The sequence below is a fragment of the Colletotrichum scovillei genome (assembly GCF_011075155.1).
Source record: "Colletotrichum scovillei strain TJNH1 chromosome Unknown Contig00006, whole genome shotgun sequence".
In the NCBI taxonomy this organism is placed as follows: Eukaryota; Fungi; Ascomycota; class Sordariomycetes; order Glomerellales; family Glomerellaceae; genus Colletotrichum; species Colletotrichum scovillei.
The window spans coordinates 4,950,135-4,971,649 of record NW_023336264.1 but is presented as its reverse complement, the minus strand read 5'-3'; the positions used below and the strand labels follow the sequence as shown (position 1 = coordinate 4,971,649).

The 21,515-nt window shown below is 51.9% G+C and overlaps 9 protein-coding genes across 9 annotated transcripts; 5 read left to right on the top strand and 4 right to left on the bottom strand.

The window, feature by feature from the left end:
• Positions 1–94: 94 nt before the first annotated feature.
• HER10_EVM0007320 (alpha-acetolactate decarboxylase) lies at positions 95–1,262 on the bottom strand. Its single transcript, XM_035476879.1, has one exon. It carries the CDS (start codon positions 830–832, stop codon positions 110–112), a length of 723 nt encoding a protein of 240 aa, XP_035332860.1. The 5' UTR covers positions 833–1,262; the 3' UTR covers positions 95–109.
• Positions 1,263–1,543: 281 nt separating this feature from the next.
• HER10_EVM0004562 (acetolactate synthase) lies at positions 1,544–3,369 on the top strand (the record flags this gene model as incomplete). Its single annotated transcript, XM_035474201.1, has 3 exons — positions 1,544–2,363; positions 2,425–3,196; positions 3,226–3,369. Exons 1-3 carry the CDS (start codon positions 1,705–1,707, stop codon positions 3,367–3,369), a joined length of 1,575 nt encoding a protein of 524 aa, XP_035332514.1. The 5' UTR covers positions 1,544–1,704.
• Positions 3,370–4,712: 1,343 nt separating this feature from the next.
• Positions 4,713–5,743, top strand: HER10_EVM0009402 (glutathione S-transferase domain-containing protein). The gene is made up of 2 exons (XM_035478890.1): positions 4,713–4,773; positions 5,028–5,743. Exons 1-2 carry the CDS (start codon positions 4,722–4,724, stop codon positions 5,684–5,686), a joined length of 711 nt encoding a protein of 236 aa, XP_035333109.1. The 5' UTR covers positions 4,713–4,721; the 3' UTR covers positions 5,687–5,743.
• Positions 5,744–8,821: 3,078 nt separating this feature from the next.
• HER10_EVM0009573 (uncharacterized protein) lies at positions 8,822–12,578 on the top strand (the record flags this gene model as incomplete). Its single annotated transcript, XM_035479058.1, has 7 exons — positions 8,822–8,996; positions 9,080–9,211; positions 9,274–9,477; positions 9,536–9,684; positions 9,740–10,498; positions 11,348–11,639; positions 11,710–12,578. The coding sequence occupies 7 exons, from the start codon at positions 8,822–8,824 to the stop codon at positions 12,111–12,113; spliced, it is 2,115 nt and encodes a 704-aa protein (XP_035333129.1). The 3' UTR covers positions 12,114–12,578.
• Positions 12,579–13,214: 636 nt separating this feature from the next.
• On the bottom strand, positions 13,215–14,902 carry HER10_EVM0012839 (HET domain-containing protein; the record flags this gene model as incomplete). The annotated part of the gene is made up of 2 exons (XM_035482220.1): positions 13,215–13,967; positions 14,051–14,902. 2 exons carry the CDS (start codon positions 14,900–14,902, stop codon positions 13,215–13,217), a joined length of 1,605 nt encoding a protein of 534 aa, XP_035333557.1.
• Positions 14,903–15,428: 526 nt separating this feature from the next.
• Positions 15,429–16,389, bottom strand: HER10_EVM0008679 (uncharacterized protein; the record flags this gene model as incomplete). Its single annotated transcript, XM_035478192.1, has 2 exons — positions 15,429–16,326; positions 16,379–16,389. 2 exons carry the CDS (start codon positions 16,387–16,389, stop codon positions 15,429–15,431), a joined length of 909 nt encoding a protein of 302 aa, XP_035333026.1.
• A 1,129-nt stretch (positions 16,390–17,518) lies between these two features.
• Positions 17,519–18,114, bottom strand: HER10_EVM0008911 (uncharacterized protein; the record flags this gene model as incomplete). The annotated part of the gene is made up of 2 exons (XM_035478416.1): positions 17,519–17,973; positions 18,057–18,114. The coding sequence occupies 2 exons, from the start codon at positions 18,112–18,114 to the stop codon at positions 17,519–17,521; spliced, it is 513 nt and encodes a 170-aa protein (XP_035333054.1).
• Positions 18,115–18,883: 769 nt separating this feature from the next.
• On the top strand, positions 18,884–19,916 carry HER10_EVM0007775 (uncharacterized protein; the record flags this gene model as incomplete). The annotated part of the gene is made up of 3 exons (XM_035477320.1): positions 18,884–19,190; positions 19,247–19,564; positions 19,615–19,916. 3 exons carry the CDS (start codon positions 18,884–18,886, stop codon positions 19,914–19,916), a joined length of 927 nt encoding a protein of 308 aa, XP_035332925.1.
• A 252-nt stretch (positions 19,917–20,168) lies between these two features.
• On the top strand, positions 20,169–21,017 carry HER10_EVM0002985 (dopa 4,5-dioxygenase; the record flags this gene model as incomplete). Its single annotated transcript, XM_035472676.1, has 4 exons — positions 20,169–20,403; positions 20,470–20,544; positions 20,622–20,688; positions 20,759–21,017. Exons 1-4 carry the CDS (start codon positions 20,232–20,234, stop codon positions 21,015–21,017), a joined length of 573 nt encoding a protein of 190 aa, XP_035332344.1. The 5' UTR covers positions 20,169–20,231.
• Between the last annotated feature and the right edge of the window lie 498 nt (positions 21,018–21,515).

Sequence of the window (21,515 nt, the reverse complement as noted above, 5' to 3'; positions counted from 1 at the left end):
CTTCTCTCCCCTCGCATTGCAACCACGTCGAAAATGTCCATGATATTGGTACGACGTTATCAATCATGGGATTATTATCGAATGTTTCTATACTGCTCCACGGCTGCTGCTAGCCCTCCACGGCAGCGATACCCTCCTTATCGCCCTCCAGTGCAGCCTTGTTGAACTCTGGATCATTCGTCGGCAGCTCGACGTGCCACTTTGAAATTTGCGCGGCACCAATCTTGACCTCGCCGTCCGTACCAAAAGACAGGATATGCCCACCCTGAGTTCGGTCCTCGGTAATGAAGTGAAGATGATCGCCGGCGACGCTGATGCCCATAGTATACTCTGGTGACCTGAAGCCGACGACAGTACCCCGCACCGGCTCCTCAAAGGTGTGCGACGCCTGGTGCTTGCCGACCTCAGTCAGGCTCTCGCCGGGCCTACTCTGGCCGCCGGCAGTCCGCACCGTAATACCCTTGAAGACACCCTCAATCCTGATGGCGAGGAAGAAGTTTTTCGAGTCAGGAAAGTCTTGTGAAAGGTGCTCAAAGAGCTCCTTCTTGTTGAACTGACGCTTGATTGTTGCTGTGGGCTGGAAGCGGGTGACCATGGCGAATGGGGCGACAGCATCGGAGGCCGGGCTCGTGTCGATTGGGGTCACGGTGTTATCTGACTTCATTTGGTAGAGCTTTCCGTCGAGGATGATCATCTCGCCGACCATGTAGCGGAATGTTCCCAGGCCTTGGTTTCCGTGGGAGATGAGGTCTGATACCGGTAGGCCCTTGGAGGCGACGCCGTCCATCAAGGCCGAGATGATGGAGTACTGGAATATCTCGTTGACCGCCATGGTGTCTGATGTGGTTTACTGGTATTCTCGTTGTTGCCAAGCGTGGAATCGAGGTCTAGGGTATCGGAATTAGGACTGAAATAAGCTGCAGTTGCCAAATGAGAAGAGGTGGTCACGGAAAGCGAGACGTTGAACGAGGTAGTAGGTGGTGAGTGAAGGTTTGGGGTTCTGTTGAGTTTGGCCACGAAAGCGGCCCGCTGTTGCTGACTGCTTACTGCAGAAGGAGTACACCTGCCCACGCACCTGCCCTCCGTCCACCGGATCGGAGGTGTCGGGAGGCCACGGAAGGCGGCTCCGGGACAAGCGCAGGCGGGACCTTCCTAAGTTTCAGCGAACGGAAGCTGCGAATGTGTGGCTCTTTCCTGGCGTTAATGGTTGAGTCATCAAGGTCCATCACAGTGAAATGGAGAATGGAAGGCGCCGCTTTGGGTCCCACTGTCCCGAGGAGGGCGCTGACGTCAGTCGCACGGCATCACCGGCCACATCACCGCCTCGCTCTTTCGGTCTTTGAACTCTGGTGCCTCTTGCTCCTCAACAACTCAGATCTCACCGATTGACGGCCAAGCGCTAGGGAACTTTGCGGCATATCAATCTCCACCTTTGCTCTCTCCATCTCCGCCTCTCGCCGATATCGTGATCGCGAACGTGAAGCTGAAGTTCTTGCTTTTGCTCATGACCACTTGATCTTTCTCATTCTCGTAGGGCCTTTGACAAACGGGCTACCTTATACCCTCAGCATTCCTTGCCCAGCTATACCGACAAGATCAGACACACCTAATGCTTCACTTCTTTTCATCCTAACCAGGAGTTAATCAGAATCGTGCTCTCTGCATTGACTCGATACCACGCTCAAATACGCTCACGATCACTCAATGTCTTCAGAAACAGTAGATGTGGTGATCGACTCTCTTGTCGCCGCCGGCGTCAGGCACATCTTTGGTGTTCCGGGTGCCAAGATCGATAGCGTCTTCAATGCCCTGATTGACCGCCCCGAGATCCAGCTGGTTGTTTGCCGCCACGAGCAGAATGCCGCCTTCATCGCCGGAGCGATCGGCCGTATCACAGGCCGACCCGGCGTGTGCATCGCTACCTCCGGCCCGGGAACTAGCAACCTTGTCACCGGCCTCGTAACCGCCAACGACGAGGGTGCACCCGTTGTTGCCATTGTCGGCGACGTCAAGCGAGTGCAAGCAGCCAAGAAGACACATCAGAGCTTGAGAGGAGTGCAGCTTCTCGAGCCCGTCACCAAGAAGACCACCGGCGCCGTGCACCCGGATCAGATCTCAGAGATTATGCTCGATGCCTTCAGAACCGCGACCGCATACCCGCAGGGTGCAACAGCTATCAGCCTACCGATAGATATCATGACAGTCGGAACCAAGACGTCAATCCCTGCGCTGCCCCCGAGCGCCTTCACACCGCCCCAATATGGCACATCACCGTCAGCGTCACTGAGCAGAGCGGCGGCTATGATCCAAAACGCAAAATTCCCAGTTCTGTTCCTCGGATCGAGGGCAGCAACACCAGCACGGTTTCCTCCGCAAGCACCCCATCCCCGTCGTCGAAACATTCCAGGCTGCAGGCTCTATCAGCCAGGAGCTCGCTCATCTCTTCTACGGCCGCATCGGCCTCTTCCGCAACCAACCCGGCGACAAGCTTCTTTCCCAGGCCGATCTCGTCATCGTCGCGGGCTACGATCAGTCCGAGTATGACGCCGACGCGTGGCACAAGAGCCAGAGCCTCGAGATCTTGCATCTGGACTGGATCCCCGCCGACTACGGCGCTTTCTACAACCCAAAGCTGGAACTCGTAGGCGCCATCGCCGCCAACGTCAAGGCGCTAGGCGACATTCTGGCAAACGTCTCCCGCCCACAGGAGTCCGAGATAGCGAAGTCCATCTTCACAGAGTTCCACGCTTGGGAACAGAGCCCCCAAGCTCTGGGCCAGACTGGCGACGGTCCTGTGCACCCGCTCTACTTTATCAAGCTCATTCAGGGTCTATTGCCCGCGTCGACGACTTTGGCATCGGACGTCGGCAGCATGTACATCTGGCTCTCGCGGTTCTACTTCGCATACAGCCCCAAGTCTTTCCTCGTCTCCAACGTTCAGCAAACTCTCGGCGTGGCTCTCCCATGGGCCATCGGCGCCTCTCTAGCCCAGGAGCCGCCTTGCTCCAAGAAGGTCGTAAGCATCAGTGGCGACGGCGGCTTCCTCTTCAGCGGGCAGGAGCTAGTGACTGCCGTGAAGCAGGGGTGCAACATCACGCACTTCATCTGGAACGATGGAAAGTATAACATGGTGGAGTTTCAGGAAGTCGACAAGTACGGCCGCAGTTCAGGCGTCGACTTGGGCGGGGTCGACTTTGTCAAGTATGCCGAGGCGTTTGGTGCCAGGGATTGCGCGTCAATCGATCGTCGGAACTGGAAGCCGTCATGAAGGAGGCTTTGAGTTATCAGGTCTGCATTGTCGACGTTGAGATTGACTACTCCCACAACCACGAGCTTATGAAGAATGTCATCCAGGACAATATTAGTTAGAGTTTTGTAACCTGTTTAATGAGCGATAGAAATGCCAGACAGCCGTTGTTGCCAAGTCTGCAGGTCACTGTCTCCTTAGAGGAAATTGATAGAAGTTTACTTCTCTCGATTGTTACTTTGTTGGAGGGATGGCGATGCATCGAACGAACTCATGTTGCCTGCACGAAATGCAAATGATATCTCTTGGCGACGATCGAGTGTTACAGGGACGCATCGTTCGCAATCCGTTCAATGTCGCCCTTTCTCGGATGCTCCGGAACACAGTCCCGGGACCACGATCCAGGTTCCCGTCACTGGACGATCCAGCGGTCTGCGTATGGATACGCAAGGAAGATGTATTGGCAGGCATGAGCTGTTTCGATCAATTGCCGAGCTCGACAGCACGCATCTAGACCATCATAGTCCCTTCCCATGGTCCGCTTGCAGACTCCCAACTATTCGCTCATTCTCGCCAAGGAACTCGACGGTCTCGGACTTTGAGTACCGTCTCGCCAAGGAACTCGACGGTCTCGGACTTTGAGTACCGGTAGTCATGCTGGATTCTCGAGTTGATCTTGTCCTAGTCGTAGCGGAAGAGACCTCCCCACCTCTCCTTGTCTCAGCCCTAGGAATCGGAATCGGAATTCCTTCAGGGTCTTCATGTCGGTTTCCGGACGCACGGATACCTCCAGATGGACCTACATGGGGACGGGCAGACGAGGTTCGTCTGCGTTGCATCGGGAGGTGGAGTTTTGATGCTCTGATACGGTAGATGATATCATCATTTATGATAGGTACAGTACTGAAATACATAGAACCAGCATCTGCAAGAGGGCCATTCTTATCTGTATCTGCCAGTCGGACATATCCTACTGCACTCACTCTTACTGCAGAATCTAACTAGTGAATGCATGATTGCAAAGGCAAAGAGAGGCTCTCTGAGAAGAAGCGGGGAGAAGAGATGTGCGGATGTGAAATCCGTGCCGAGCACCGACCCTTGATTTCTAAGCTGGGTGTACCATGTTTGTCTGCTTCCCCCGTAAACTCCGCCGGGAGCTCAGAGAAGGGGACTGGAGCCAAGCAATCGAGTGAGCGGGGTTGTTCCCCCCTCCTCTCTTGAGTGTGAGGGAACAAGTTGCATCACGACATCGGTCTTTCAATGGTGCAACTTTCCGACCTCATTGTGTTGCTACTGTTGCATTGGTAATCAATTAGCAACACTCGATTCCTTCAAATACGCACCAACCTCACCATCGCCAGTCAGTCCGCAGCTCTTCAATTCGAAAGCCAAGACACCAAGTCTCAAATTCCCGACAAACAACACAATTAGCAGCTTTCCAAATCATCGACAATTTAGAAACGGAATCCTGACAATGTCTTCCGCCGCGCCCAAGATCAAGTTGTACACCAACCACGGCTGCCCATGTACGTGACATTCATTCCTAGCCTCATCCTCGTTTTCCCTTTCCGTCTCTTCGTATTCAACCCCTCTTCCTCTCTCCGCGTAACCTCCTACCCCAGAGAGCCACGTGCAGAATTAAGCATGAAGGCAGACTGCCAGCCCCTCATGAAGTCTCACGACTCAAACCACTGCATCACCCTCCAAAATAACTAAGATTCGCCTATCTCAAGACAAAGGAACTAGATATGCACCACAATAGCTAACCTCAAAATATCAGGGGCTCACCGTGCACACATCGCCCTCGCAGAGCTGGGCCTCCCCTTTGAGGAAGAAATTATCGACCTCTCGGTGCCCCGCACAAAGGAGTACCTGGCCATCAACCCACGCGGCCTTGTCCCCTCCCTCTCCTACGACGGCGAAATCATCACAGAGTCCGCCATCGTCAGCCAGTTCCTGGCCGACGCCCACCCGTCCCACCTCGTCCCCGCCGCCGGTAGCAAGGACGCCGCCCTCCGCCGCGCGCGCATCAACTTCTTCGTCGACACCTACTTCAGCAAGGCTAACTCGTCGCTGTACAAGCTGCAGCTCGCAAAGTCCGAAGCAGAGGCGAACGAGGTTGCGGCTGGGTTCATCGATGTCATCGCCAAGGAGGTTGAGCCGCTGTTGAAGGATGCAAAGCCGTACTTTGGGGGCAGTGACAAGGTTACCTTGGCCGAGGTCCTTACGGGTTCATTCACGCTGAGGCTCTTCTCGTTTGCAAACTACGAGCTCATTCCCAAGAGTATCCTGACGTCGCTGGAGGAGAAGGCGCCTAGCTTCTACAAGTGGGCGCAGACCGTCAACAGCACGCCTAGCGTCAACGGTATCTACGACGAGAAGAATGTGGTTGAGCGGACCAAGCACCGTATCGCTGCCATGAAGGCTGCGCAGGCTTGACAGGAGGGTGGTAGCCGACTTTGATGTGGCTGTATGAACATGGCTGTTAGTCATCAAGGCATTCCGGGAAGTTTAACCAATCCCATGATATTAGCGTTATAAGTTACTTTTGAATATCACCTCACTTTGAGTTGTCAACGCAAGGACCCATGTCCCTTGGAGACATTGGGAAAAGACTAAATGTTTTACAAGATGTGGCTGTACAGCCCCTGGAGTGTGGTTCGAGGATGGCTTGAGTGGCCGTTATCTCACCTAAGTGACAGTATCTGGCGTCCGGGAATCCTCATCAATCACCTCCTCAAGGAACATGACCAGGCGTGGAAAACCTGGGTAAGGCATATTATCCCCAGGGGCATGAAGGTTCATGATGTGACTGGATGTCACCCAAAGCCTCCTTCCATGCTCAGTTAATCCGAGGATTAACAGCAAAAAGGATGTCCTTGTTACTCAGAGTGATCTTGAACCTTACGCACAGATCTTCACCATCGAGATGGTGGCCAGCAATCGAGGGAACAACCCGGGCGGGACGAAGTCCGATCTCTCTTGCAAGCCTAGACCGCGACGGCTGGTCTGCCAGGCTGCGTTATGCTTTTGCTTCACTGATTTTACCGCAGGGCCACTTACCTTCCGGCAGGCAAAATTACTGAACAGAATAACTCTCGTACGATGATGGACTACTCTTTTCGGCTTTACGAGCTTGAGACTGCTCGTCTAGCTTCAAGATGACTTGACTTGCACTGCGCCCAAACAGAGTGCAAGGAGAAGGGCAGCAATTCCAAGGGCCGAAGAATGCAGGAGGGCAGAAAAAATCCATATCTTACCTGCACATAATAGAATCACAGATTGGATCTCACGTCACACAGCTGCCAATGCTACATATGATCGTTTCGACGTACAAAAAGCACATCATGCTTTTTGACAACCGTTGAGAGATTTCGCCTGATTTTTTCGCGCTCGAGATTCTGTCACATCACCCGCAGCGGAACGCATCTCGCCCGAACGGAGATGTATACCGATTAGTAGTCCCTCCGAGAAGATTCAAATCTTCGGCTCAAGAGAGTGCTTGATACAGATTGTCTCCCACTTACTGGCGGGAGACTCGAGAGGGCGGATGTGTCTTGTTCAGAGGATCAGATCAGACTGGTCGCAATGGGTTTGAAGGTGGTGGTGTAAAGCTTTGGTTCTAGAAGAAACAAAGAAAACGAGATGGAGGGCCAAGTACACTGAGAAGCTTTTGCTGGTCTTTGCCTGGTCTTCTGCTGATGGTGTGTACTGCTAACTCGTTTGCCACAGATGAGTCAAATTAGCTCCTATCCAGATTAAAACTGACTGGATTCCTGATAATCAGTGCCTAGTAGAAAAGATACACGTGAATCAGTTTTGCGGGTAGCCAGCATCTGCCGTGGCGGGGGGGATTGGGCTAATCGCTTGTCCGCTGTCAATCAAGTTTCGAATAGGAAAGGTAGGTAGATAGACCAGTACCTACATACACCAAGCTAGGCGCAGACGTTGAGATCACCTTAGGCCCAACATGCTCGTCAGAAAGGACATCTGAGAGGGCGAAAGAGATCCATAGAGTTCGAGAACAGACAGTGAGGAGCACGGAGAAAAGGGCGGGAGTGAAAGAGGAATGGGCGGAGTCTAAATAGAGTTTGGCTGCTTAGACTCAAACGGGACAACCACTGAACCACAGACCAAACACTTTCCCCTCATTTCCTCACGCAGCAGCTTTTTCTGCAACAAATGTGGCTGAATGGAACGAATGAGAAGGCGCTGTGTATGTTGGACCAGCCCTTCTCGAAGGCGGCTTCGAAACACTCGAGCTGTGTGAAACATCACAGCGTACATCCCGGAGCAGCAGCCGGTTAGGGACAAGGGTCGCGAAGTGGCGGGGGGCCATTGGGCCGAGCCACTCGGTGCCCGGAGCACTAGCAGCATGGACTATCAGCTAGAACCTGAACGGTCGTTTTTCGTTTCCTTCTGCCCTCCAATAACACGGACTCTGTGGCCCTGCGTTCCTGCAGCTTGTCAAGGGTAGTCACATTGATGACGGAGCGAGAGAGTAATCAAAGACAAAAGAGGAGGATGAAGACAGAATGAGGGAAGACGCACTGATCGCTTTGATGGGCCGTCTCCTGCTCGGCTAAATGGTTGGCGAGATAATGGCGGGATGGACCTGCAGACCTAGTCCCGTGAAACGTGACAACCGACACCATGGCTGCTTGAATCTGCCTAAGATCTTCCCACTGGTGATGCAGCGGCGCGGGTTCAAAGGCCGAGAGTTGCTGGGGGACGCTTGCCAAGTCGAGCCCATACATATGCTTATGCCGGTAGGTATGTGACAGGGGAGCTCCTCATGACCGCGATACATAGTGTCTGGGTAGATCTTCTGCTCATTGAGCTTGGAATAGCATATTCGTATAGTCTTAGGCGCGGAGTAGAAGAGGCTACTCAAGGCTAGGAGGTGATGGAGGGAGGACATCGACAGAAAGTCAGAAACACGGCCAATCAGCTCGTAAGCGCACAGAGCATAGCGCACACCCTCACACACCGCTTCCGCGACCATTTCCATCCCATCCACAAAACCTCGCAACACTTGGACGGGAGGGTGCTCTTGCAGCACTGCAGCAGCAGGAAAGTGAGGGGGGCAAGACAGCAGGGAGGGAGCTTTGTCCGCCCCGGAGCCCCCCTTTGACGTCTTTTTCCCGGAGTGTGATCATTCTTTTGCATCTGAAGCAAAGACCAGTTATCCTTGATGTGTCAAGATCCATGGGGCAAACGCAACGAACGGGTCCCCTGGGGTGGAAGGTTGATAACGTTGTTTCCTCCCACCTCGCTTGTGATGCATCTCCAACGTCGTCTCCACTACCACCGAACTTCGAACATCTAACAAAGACAAGGGGTTGTTGGATTTCTCTTTTCCAACGCTCGTTCTCGGGTAATTCTTCGAGTTACGTGCGCGCTCGCTGCGACGACTTGGCGACCTTGGCTCCTTGCCTCCCCAGGTACCGAAAAAACTACGTCGATTCGGACACATACAGCTCGTGATAGACGACCATAGCTATATGGAGCTGTGAAAAGCCGAGGGCAGAAAAAAAAAGGAAAGCAGCTGATACTTCGTTTCGGACTTTCGATATGCGACTATCAACATCGTCAGCGGCCTCCCTCGGTCTGCTATGGATCACATTTGCTCTGTCAATTGTCGGCGCCGTAGCAACAGCTGGGGAAGAGTATTTCGCTGGAGAACACGTGCATTTGATTGCGAGGCAACAGCTGCCTGATCTGAGCAATATATCAACATGTGGTGTAAGTTCGATTTGGAGTTGGGAGCCTCCTTTCGCTCGGTTGCTCTTCCGAAATGGAACCCACTTTGGCTAACACTCTGGTGCCCAGTTGAACTGCCTCGTACAGGGTATCGGGCAGGGGTGCGCCTCACGAACACAACTTGCTCCTGTGCGAGCACCGGTCTGGGTCAGCTCGTCGGACCTTGCTTGATTGCAAACTGCACCATGCAAGACTCCCTGGGTGAGTACTTCCAGAGTCGTGATGATGGTGTAGAAAGATGGGAAGACTGACGAGGCAACAAGATGTCGCGAAACTGCAACAAACGCAGTGCAATCACGAATCCGATACCGGCAAAATTCTTGCCATTCTAATCACCGTCTATGTCACGGCTGTCATTGCGATTGTCTTGCGGCTTCTTGCCAAAAACATGGCAAAGACGTGGAGTCTCGACGATGCGTTAATTATTGCGGCGATTGTAATTGCGATTGCCCTGTATCTGCAATTCTGTTGAGTAAGTTTCTTTTGTCTTGCGACCGGCTTGGATGCGTGACTGACTATGAACAGTGTCAAGCTTAGGATTTGGGAAGCACCTTTACGATCTTAAACCGGGTGGCTTACTGCAGATTCTGCGACCTGTACGTATATCCCATTCATACTCAAGCCATCTTCCTAATCCTTTTGCAGTGTACGCCGCCGAGATTGTGTACGTCTTTGTGCTCTTATTCGCAAAGCTATCCTCGTCGTCTTCGAATCTTCACCGTACCGAAGTTCCGCATCGCTGCATACACCCTGATCGGGTTCCTTATCGTCGGCCAGGTGGTTATCGGCTTTCTTACAATTTTCTCGTGTCACCCGATCGAGTTATTCTGGAACAAGGACATTCACACAGGCGCCTGCCTCGACGTCAACCAACTTGCCTACGCAAACTCTGCTCTGGCTATCATCCAGGACCTTCTTATCCTCGCCCTCCCGATTGCGATGCTTCCAGGCCTTCAAATGAATCGGAACAAGAAGGTTTCGGTTGCCATGGTATTTCTTCTCGGATCTGTCGGCTTCGTTTCGACCATTATCCGTCTTCAGGTTCTCGCAGTGTTTGGAAACTCCATCGACCCGACGTGGGACTATGCGCCCGTTGTGTGGTGGACGACAATCGAACTAGGTGTCGTCGTGGTGTGCGCCTGTGCGCCCATGATCCGCAACTTGGTCGAGAAGAAGTTCCCCGGCTTTGCGCTCTTCGCGAGGTGGACCACCCCGAAGCCATCCAAGGGCAGCAGTCCGTCCTCGAACGCCAGCGTGGACAAGCCGGCGAAGGCTGCTGGGCGATATCAGAAGTTCGGGCGCAGTAACAGCCCGCCTCAATTTAGTGACAATTACGTTCGCGATTACATCACTAGTCCCAAAGGCCCTCCAGTACCCCCCAAGGACGATCTGCCGCCATCTCGTAGGTACCGGGACATGTACGCCTACGGTGGATCCAAGCCGAAGGTGCTTGAGCCCTCGTCGCCATCCTCAGCCGTACGACCTCTCGTGGAGGTCCATGAACCCTTACGGAATTCCAAAAGATGACCTGGAATCAGGTATTGGAAAGACGAACTATAACCTTGATATTGAGATGCTGGAAAGGAAAGGGAGAGATGTGGTAGTGGCACAAAAGGAGCTTTGCTCTCTCTGCGGGAGGGAAAGCTGCAGTCACATGTAACAAAGCTATTTTTCGTCCGTTTTATAGATATCCATTTGCTTAGATACTAATTGTCGCTCGATTGCCTTAACAATCATTCCTCGTTCACTCTCGTTGTTCCGCCCGGTGATGCTTCCGGAAGGACCCATATTTCAGCCGGGCGTGGTCCCGGAGCGGCCCGGAACGGTCCGATCATGTCAATAAATTTTCAGCTGGTCAGCCACCTTAGTCGCGTGCAGCCCAAGTAAGCCATAAGACTCAAAGATACGGACCGCATCCATCGTAATCTTCTTATCACGGACAGATTGATGATTGCAACCTTAGCAGATAGGGCCATGGCTTTCCGCCTCAATTCCTATCTGCTTGCTGAAGACTTCACTACCCGGCCTCCGTTCTCTTAAAGCCCAACTAATGTCGCAGAAAATGCACGATACGAGTACTGCATAGCCTTACTACAGACAGCTCGTGGGAATCTACATCGTTCGTCTGCTTTGACATCGACACACAAACTATGCACAAGCATTGACCGAGTTTCGCCACCTGCAGCTGCTTTGCACCTCCAACTCGCTATTCCGATCAGGAGCTCTCCGAAGGTTCAACTGTCCCAATCTGGATACAAGCCCGCGTCGCAGCTTCGCCTCACAGCTCTTTTGCGCGACACGATGCGCGCATTCTCACTCTCGTTGAGCCTGTTCAAGGCAACGCTCGGTCTTGTAGCCCTGTCACTGGTCGCCTCGGTCGTGGGACATGGCGATGGTGATCTTCAACGTTACATGGCCTTGGAAACCTGCCCGCCGCTGAAGATTGTCAACGGGGTCAACTTCACCACGCGGGCGTACTGGATGCGCCAGGCCAACCTGGCCCTACCCAACCCATGCCCGTTCGCGGCCTTTGGCTCAGTGATTGTTAACCACACTACGGGCGGCTTGGGGGAGCTGGTCTGCACCGGCGCGAACAACAATGCTGGCACAGGCAACCCGACCCTGCATGGTATGAATCTCACCTCACACAACCCAACAAAGCTTTTCTCTGTAGGGGTGGTTTGCTGATCATGAAGCAGGGGAGATGGCGGCCATCGACAACTGCTCGGCAATCTTTGTAGATCCCCAGGGTCCATACCGGATGACGCCGGCCCAGGCCCTGGCCGCCTTTGCCAACCTGACCATCTACACCAACGCCGAGAGCTGCCCCATGTGCGCGTCGGCGGTGCGCTGGGCAGGCTTCAGGGAATACGTCTTTGGCACGAGCATCGAGACCCTCACGGAGGAGGGATGGGGCCAGATCCAAATCACGTCCAGGGACGTCTTCCGGCAGTCCTCAGGCTTACCCCGCCGAACAAGGTTGCTTGGTCCGGTCTTGACGAACGAGACGGACCCCTTCTTTAGTTGGCAGTTTAATGCGGGCGCGCCTTGCCCGCAGGGCTGTTCTCGGGGCGGAAGTGCAGGCGGTTGCGTTCCTGCATGATGGGGGCCGCTCGAGGTGTACTCGGATTGGGTTGAACAAGGTTGCGGTTCTGCTCTCAAGGACCCCTCCAACTGAAGCAACTTTCGCCGGGTTTTCTGTAAGAGGGGTTTCTAGTCCGTTGGCTTCATCACATTCATCATGGACAGCATTTGGGTGTCGCTTGCTCGAAGCGACTTCCTCTTTCGTTCTCAACATGAGAACTCCGAGCCGAGCTCATCTGCCGAGATTGTCAGACAAGGAAACACAACACCATACTCCCATTCGAAAACCTGTGATACAAAAGCATCATTGAAAGATGATTAAACTCAGCATAACGTTTCCAGCTGCACAAATAATGATGATGGAACATGAGATAACTGGGTAGGACACGAGATGTCTGCGTGAGCAAAAATCAAAAGAAACTCGCTCCCACACATGAACGTCCTGAGTCGTACGGCCGTGTGATCACGATGATATAAATGACCCCCACCTGATTTGAACAGATAACCTTTCGATAACATCCCGAGAAGTCTCAAGCTGGAGTCGAACGCGCTACCGTTGCGCCAGAGGGCCGATGAAGATGTTATCGATTATCGTGAGCTCAAGTGGGCAGTTAGCGTGGGCCTCGTCTATCCAGGTAGACCCGCTCTATCTTGTCGTTATGGGGCAGAATCTTTGGCAATGGTGGGGCTCATCTGCGACTTGCTTCACAGAGCGAGGCAGTATCTTCACAGTGACCTGTCTGTGGTGTTGTTGTTGATAATGAGATCCAATACGTTTGCGTCGGCTACAGGTAGTTGCATTCATGTAGGCAACAAATATTGATTTCGAAAACTTGCAGAGACAGCGAGACCGAGTTTCCGTTTTGTGAGAGAGGCTGTAATATGCGATTCAGATGGTTTGTGGGAAGACTACAACGATACGATAAGTCGGGCAATGTTTTTTCGTCTTGAGAAACTCGGAGTACCTAGCCTTCGCAGGTGGACCCAAGAGAGCCTATGTGCCCAGATGAAGGGAAAATATCTCACGTGGAAACCTCAGTTGTTGGGCTTCCTCCATCCATGAGCACATGACTGACGCGTGTTTATTCCATGGCTTATTCTCCAGCTCTATCTACTTGCCTCACATTACTGAGCACAAATCACCCCAGTCAGTTCTTTGATCTACGAAGATGGAAAACACAGGCTGCCCTTCTAACATCCTCGTCTCCATTCCTAGGCTTAACACCACCGGTCTATCCTCAACCCGCCTACTCATACCAAACGAAATCTTCGTCTTCGTAACCCCACGCTTGCTGCCAATCTCGCGCAACTTGATCATATCACCGTCCATTGCAGTTTGGAAAATGTGTTGCGTCTCGTTTATGTTAGCTGCAAGACACACCCATGGATTCGCGCCACCGCCGGTAAAACCACAAGCAACGATAAAGTTCTGGTCAGCCGCGCCAGACGTCCGGTACTGAACATATCCGTCAAATGTGTCTAGTCCCTGAGTGATGAACATGCGTCGGGACGAGCTCCACATGCCGTCGGGATGGGCTTTGACAAACTGCACCCCTGGCGGCGTGGGCGGGAAGCAAAAGGCATTGCGGTAGACGGAGTTCATGTTCCCGACGAGCGTCTCTGCCACGTCTGGCTCGAGGAACTTGCTGATGAACATTGTATGGTTAACGCCCGGCGCGCTATGCTCCAAACTCCAGAGCCGGCCGGTCTTCCAGCGGAGGAAGACGTTTCCTCCTTGATCTCTGAGAAGAATTCCGAGGTGACGACGGCCTGGATCGCTGGATCTGTGACAGCGCAGACTCAGAAAATGTGCGCCGTCTGGCATTAGACTGGTTTCGGTTGTGATTTTCAAACCTTTATTTGTGATGGCGTACTTTAGAAGTTGGTGTCAGTTCTTTGAATGTTACACGACTGGCTTGATTCGGCTACAATGTCAAGGGCATTGTTGTGACCTACCTCGGGGTTGTACTTGATGTCGCTGCTGAGAACGATATCATTTGCTGTCTGGAATGCTGATGGAGACATGGCCAAAATTCCAAAATATCCCAATGGAGAATGTGTTGGAGCAGACCAGGCAAAGATGGACAAGTCGTTAGTCTCCTTAATGATCTCTTCCTGAAGTCGGATGAACGCTCTGTTTCCTTCCCCATACAAGAGCGGCATCTTGACGCCAAATACTCCTAAGAGACAGTACGCCAGATCTTCTTCCCTTTTGGTTGTGCGCCCAGATGCCCAAGACATTCTTCTGGCAACAGGTATCGTGGTCAAAAGGCCCTCCACTCTCCCGCTTCCAGCCACAAGTATGCTCCTGTCAATGTTTGTGCGCTGTTGGATAATGTCGCATAGGTCGGCTCGACTTCCAATGTAGTTCCAGTCTTTATCAAAGAACTCAACTCGCGACGGCGCGATGAGCTCCTGCAAAGTCCATCCACGAGTGAACCACTGGGATTGTTGAAGCGACACCCCGTCAACTCCCACATCTGACAGATACGCGTAGCAGAATGAAGATCGCGCATACCACTTGAACATGGAATTGATGGCTTCCGTCAGCTCCGTGAAATCCTGTTTGTTGATGCAACAAGTATCAACCCAGGCATATTTGTAACCTTGCTGCAGCGCAAGGCGACAGAAATGCTGAATCTTTTTCCAGCCTTTCTTGCGTGCTATCACGTCGGGTTTTCCAAAATCTTGATATGTAGCCTCTTCATGATCGGCTTCCCAGCGGTGGGAAAGGATGGCGTAAGAATCAGGGATGGATAATCCCGAGAACTCCTCGATCTGTAGACTAGAGCAATTGAGGAGCTTCATGGCGATGGGGGCATTGAAGCAATGAAGTTGTAACGATGCGAGAACGTGAAAGTGAATCGCGAAAGGAGACGAATTCTCAGCCCCAAATCTTACGCACATATGGACTAGTCTTCTCTAGGAAGATCATCATTGTAGCTCAACATCAGCTTGGCAACCTGGTATCAGGCAGCCGCCCAATGGTAAGATGCCTCGTAATCGATTGATGGCCACAGGTGGGGCTTAAGGCTCACAAGCTTACGAGATAGCTGGCGAGACTTTTCTATCCATTCGTTTGGTGTACCTTTTGGTATGAGAAAAAGAAACGACACCCATGTTGCAGCCCCAGGGAGATGCCTTCTGAAAGTATGCATGCCAAGACACTCGGACTAGATCAATACTTTGTTGCGTGTGTTCTTCTGTTAAATGCACCTTGATTCAGAGAAATGCTGAAATGAATGCACGGTGATTCGCGAAACGTGATTTTCCTCGGTTTTTGATGCGGTGTAGGTTCTATAAGAGCCATTCTCGATCAACAAAATCCATCACTTTATCCATCGTATGGATCGCCCTGTCCATGCTTATGGCTCTCTTTTGTCTCGCCGTAAGGGTCTTTTGATGTGCTCGAACTCTCAATTTTGTGCCCCGCGCCTGTCTTCTCGGCCATCATACTCTGATCTTGGTGTTTATGAGGCTTCGCGATGTGAAGCTCGTCGGAGTGAAGCGCGACACCAGCCTCGGCGGCAATGTGATCGAGAGGATCTCTCATCAAGAACATGGTCATGCAATGATTGATGTGCATGAGAGTGTCGTAGCGTTTCTCAATGACAAGCATGCCGTCCTTGCCGCAAGATGCGCCCGCGACTCCCCGAGAACAGCGCGCTGCCTCCCACATCTTGCGCCAGTAGAACACGCAATGCACGAGATGCCATTGATGCGTGGTGAAGAATCGAGCATGTTGACCATGGCGGGCCGCTTCTGGTAGTTGGCTCACTTCCTCCAGTGTCATGGGATGCGTCTGGTTCTTGTCATGCCAGTAACCCCAGGTGTTGCCCGTTGTGTCGGGTTCGTTTGGACCCAGAGACTCAAACTCTGCCGTCAACTCAGGAGATCGGCAGTGTGGTGGAAGCCAGGCGGCAGCAAGTGAATCGTATACGCAGCCGTTCGCGCGGGCTTCTGCGATTGTTTCACCACAGTTGCAGGACATGACTTCCGATTGAGAGTTGAACGGGGAGTCTGATACGAGGAGGGAGTAAAGACCATAGGCCGCCAACGACAATGCCAAAAGACGACCTGCGTATAATACGGCTTGCCCAAAAACGTGAGGTTTGCCTCTTGCTGAGACTTGAATTCTATCTTCAACATGAGGCTCGGCATTTGCGTCTCCCGGAAGCCAAGCGTACTCCCCTTTGTCTCTGTTTGCCCATGGTACAGTGAAAAACTGGAGACTAGAGTTCGGAGTTGTTAGCACGGTAACTTCTACCCTCGTGATGTGCTTACACTTTGGACATTCTTGATATGTATCGTGCTGCTCAATTTGACCTCTTAACCATATCAGACATCAATGAGCTTTCCAAGAAAGTCGTGTGTTCTTGCTATCATGTGGGAGAGAGCAGAATTGAGCCAGGTGACAGAAATGTAGGGGTCTACGGGCAGAAACACCGCTCGCAGCTCCCCGTAATCTTTTACAACAGCTGGGATATCGCGCTCAGAGTAGATGTCTGTATGTCATGTACGCATTCAGAAGGTGTTGCATATCTGACGCAATCCTATATAGACGCTAGGAAACATGATTTAGCGGAAGTCCGAAGGATTCGAAGGAAGAGCAAAGCTTATCGACCCCACGAAATCGCTACATAATGTGCATGGCTTCGCCTTGAACCCCGCCCGCACCCTAAGCCCAAGACAGAAGCTCGAATGATGCGATCTACATCGTCACGGCCCGGTAGCGGGCCGTTTGTGGGCGAGATGCGGGCTGACGCCGCGTTTATGCGGCACTTTTGTTGCTGTCTACTTACACCCATCCTACCCAATACGCAGTCGCATTCGCAAGTTACGGCTCAAAAGTAACATAAAATTCGCTTCACTCATCATTGAAGTTTTTGCCAAGCTTCCTTCAGGATGCATTTGCTCAAACGATGGTACGTAATGAGAGTCTCGTATTCCGGATCTGAATGATGCTTTATGATAGCACCCATCTGGACTAAGACTATGATCAGAAAGGCACAGCGTTCAAGCTTCACCTGAATACGGATGCCCAGCCAGCGAAGAGAGATGAGCGGGTGGCACGACGGCGTAGTAGTAGAATCAACTCGCCTGATATCAATCAACTTTGGCTGCTCTCGAGAGGGCGAACAAGCACCGAATAGAGGGGCGATTTGGGCTGGATACATCACTTTCTGCGACGCGGTTACCACTTTAGTATTCTTGATGCAACAATTATCATTAATGAGCGTGTTGTGGCAACCAGACCTAACGCTTCCAGCTCCAGGTTCTTACTCTACAGGTCCACCTCGCTCTACAATGCCGAAGCCATGATAAACGAAGGTTTCTGACTCGAGACTTGCTACATGTCCTCCGTGTTCCAGGTCTGCACTTCCAAGAATATGGCACTTGGAGCATGCCGCACCGACCGCCTATTTAATGGTAGAAGGGAATTGCCTCAGCTTCCGCATCAGCGGAACGCTTTGGGTAGAAAGGGATGGCCTCGGCCTCAGCCTCCGCGCCCCTCTTAGGATAGAATGGAATAGCTTCAGCTTCGGCATCAGCACCTCTCTTGGGGTAGAAAGGGATCGCTTCGGCTTCCGCGTCAGTACCCCTCTTCGGGTAGAATGGAATAGCTTCCGCCTCGGCGTCAGCACCGCGCTTGGGGTAGAAGGGAATAGCCTCAGCTTCCGCGTTTGCACCTCTCTTGGGATAAAACGGGATGGCTTCAGCCTCCGCATCTGCTCCTCGCTTAGGGTAAAAGGGAATGGCCTCGGCCTCAGCGTCGGCACCACGCTTGGGGTAGAAGGGAATAGCTTCAGCTTCAGCATCAGCTCCCCTCTTTGGGTAGAAGGGAATAGCTTCAGCTTCGGCATCTGCTCCTCTGACATCTTGACGAGGTAGCTCAAGTTAGTCGTCTTCTTGCGAGTCATGTAGTTTGTTGAAGTGCTTGCTGTCTTCCAAGATCACATACCGAGAGGGGCGGCAGCCACGAGGCCAATGGCAGCAACAATGAGGTACTGAGCACGCATTGTGACGTTTTACTGGGCGTGGTTGATGAAAGAGATGTTGGTATGACTTGGAGATGGCTAATACAAGAGAAAGTCTGGGAGGCCGTTCCCTGTATATGGTATTTGAAGAAAAGTCGCCTTTGCTCAAGTTGACGTCTAAATCACTGTCGCACCATCTTTGATAGGCCAAAGCTGTGCCATCCTTGTACTAGCTTTAGCCGCCAGTAACGATGATTTGCCTGAAAGCACGAAGGACTCGGGCGAGATCGCGTCAGTCCGGTCACTCGATGACCACTTACACACAGGGAATATCGGCCTCCTGCAGCTGCAGCCCAAAGGTCGCAAAGATGTTGACAACCGGATAGAGATGATCACAAACGAGGAAGGTTACATCGGATGCTTCGAGACGGGTAATGGAGTTGGCGACATCTAGATCAACTGCCTAGATGTTTCACCGACATGCCAAGGCTGACGACGGATTCGAAGGATTCTTCTGCGTCATGGAGTGGAGTTGAAGGAGTTGATAGTCGCAATTCCGTCCGCCTCCTCTTACCTTTCAGGCAGGTACTTGGATATTCAAGCTTTCGAGTGTAGTGGCGAGAGTGTTTGCCTCACATGATTTGATTGAGAAAGCTGGCTTTACTCAATCGCTTGCTTACGCTGACTACCTAGAACGAAGGGTGAAACCTTCCCATCATTCAATTGCAGACCTCCTTCACTTTTGTGGCCTACTTGCTAGACTTCAAGTTGCTATCTTCTCGCACATGAGTTGTTGAAATACAGACCCATGATGGATAAAATACACCGATCATCAACGGACTCATCGGAAGCCTCACATACAGAAGATGGTCTCTCGGAAAGCTTCGAAGAGAATGAGGACCCCGAGAAGGCTCTACTGCCTCACATGAACACCAAGACAGGACCTCGAAGTGTTGGGAGGGAAACTTCATTGTTGAAGCTCTGCAGTAAAAGGCCATCTCTAGTGACTTTCCTCAACATTTCACTCTTCCTCGTCTCTTTCACTTTGTGGCTATGGCCCGCACCGTTGAGGCATCCTTTGAAGACCCAGGACTATTGGAAAGAAACCTCCTTTTACTGTGAGTACCCAAAATGTTGAAAATTCTCAGCCGAATATGCTAAGTAGACATTCAAGCACCGATACTTGAGCGCTACGACATACCAAAAATCAGCAGGGTGACGAACGGTACTTTGTATGACACCAATCCGCCGTCAGTCCTTCGCCAGCGAATTGGCAAAGAAGCCGATAAGGAGTGGCATCGTATTGGTGACCATGTCTGGCCTCTCATCATTGGGGAAGCAGATGTGAGGCAACTTGGAAAGGACCCACGAGTCGCAGTCAAGATTCCAGAAGATCTTGGGTACGGTTCGGATGCATACATTGCGCAGACAGAAGTTTTCCATCACCTTCACTGCTTGGACATGTTGCGCAGAGAAGTGTCATACGAGCATTGTAAGTTTTTTGATATGAAGTGAGTACGCACCTCTGACTCCTGAGTATAGACTATGAGCCCAAGGAGGGACCTAGGCCAGGAGGAGCTCAACATCAAGCCCACATCGGCCACTGTTTCGATATCCTTGCCCAAGCAATCAAGTGCACCGGGTCGGTGGACATGATAACTTTCAACTGGGTTGAAAATTGGGAGCAACCATTCCCAGATTTTATGAATCACAAAGTGTGCCGTGACTTTGACGCCTTATTAGGTTGGGTAAATGAGAACTCCATGGACCCGAAAGTCTTTCAACAAATGAAGGCGCCTCCGCCTGGATGGCCTGTCATGCCAGAGCCAGGCCCAGCATCGTGATGATTTTGAGGTGGTGAAGGACCATTGAGAATCGCTGTACAGAGTCGCATAGGAAAACACCAAGAAACATTTTGATGATAATCTTGTTGCAGTGTGGTTTGTTGTGGTCAACTCGGGCTTTGTTTACATCCGATCCTAGCCGCTTTCTGCTCAACGTGTTGGCGCACGTGAGAATCGATTTGATTGCGTGATTAAGCGGCTAATGCTCCGCACTTTGGCCTCGAGCCATCCCGTCGGCTAGGCTTGAATCATGAACTTCTCAAACTTCTGAAGGAACAACATCAGCCATCAGCAAGACATCCGCAGCGCCTCATCATGACCATGGTTACTCAATCTACGCCTCCGACCCCGCAGACGGATCTGAAGACGGTAGTCGAAGCTCGGACTCGGGAATGGCATTTCCACATTTATTTCCTCCTGCAGTCTCCGACTGAGACTGCTGCTGCCCTTGCTCTTCGTGATGCTGTTTTGAGATTGCGACGCGACGGTAGGTTTGGAAGACAACTCTTACTTGGACAAGATTGGTCGAACCATTGCTGATACCCACATTTAGGCGCGTTCGTTGCTGTCCCACTATTCAGGGTCAACGAATTTCCTATCGGACCACACCCAGCGGGATCTTATGAGAGTGAGTAGTGCCAAAGTTCATCTACACGTACCTAGGTATAAGACAAAGAGCTCGGTTGACCAAAAGTTCGCATGTAGTCTGGGTTCCCGACTCTTCGTTTTCTGACGTCTTTTTCTACTTGGCGGCAAACCGAGGTAACTTAAGGTAAGACTAGATTCAGTGATTGCTTCAAGTAGTCATGCTGTCTTGATGCTTACATGTACTCAAAACTTAGTGTCCTTGTACACCCATTGACATCGAGTCAACGTCGAGACCATGAGACAAGGAATGCCTGGATGGGTACCCCGTGGCCGATTTACCTTGACAGCTTGCCATCCGATGGCGATGTTCCTTTTCAATATCCCGAACTGGGTCTTGGTTGGTCCACTTCGCCGGAGCAGGAGATATCCTTGGAGGAAAGGTTGAGAAGGGGTGCAAAGGTTGAGGCTCTGTTAGCTGATGACCCAGAGGCTGCGCCCGCGCCTAAGGATTAAGAGTCTCTCAGCTCCGACAGTGCGCGCCAACTGCAATGCTAAGGTAATTTGATAGCGTTAGGATTCCGCCTCGCTGAAGTATGAGAAGCTTCCAAGCGATGTCGCTTCGTGATGTGGGTTGTGGATTGTAAAAATCTCCAGCACGTGTGACGTAGAAAAGTAATTCAATATAAGCCATCGATATTTGTCTTTGAAAGCCATGAGCCGTGTACAAATCCGCTGCACTTCCGGTCCGTCATACCTATCACTCGGACACGCCGGCCACGGCCAGCTAGAACGTATGGCAGGAACAATGAGTTGTCAACTTGTCCACTGCTGTTGGATGAAGGAGTGGGTTGCTCTTAGTCTGCTGCCCAAATTGTGCGACTATGAACCGTCAAGATCGGATAGCGTCTCGACCAAAAGGAAGTACACAGGCGAGTCGCAGAGTTTGCCTTGTTACAGAGATGTTTGCTCAAGTCTCCCGTTCTTGTAACACGTCACGGGGGACGAGACAGT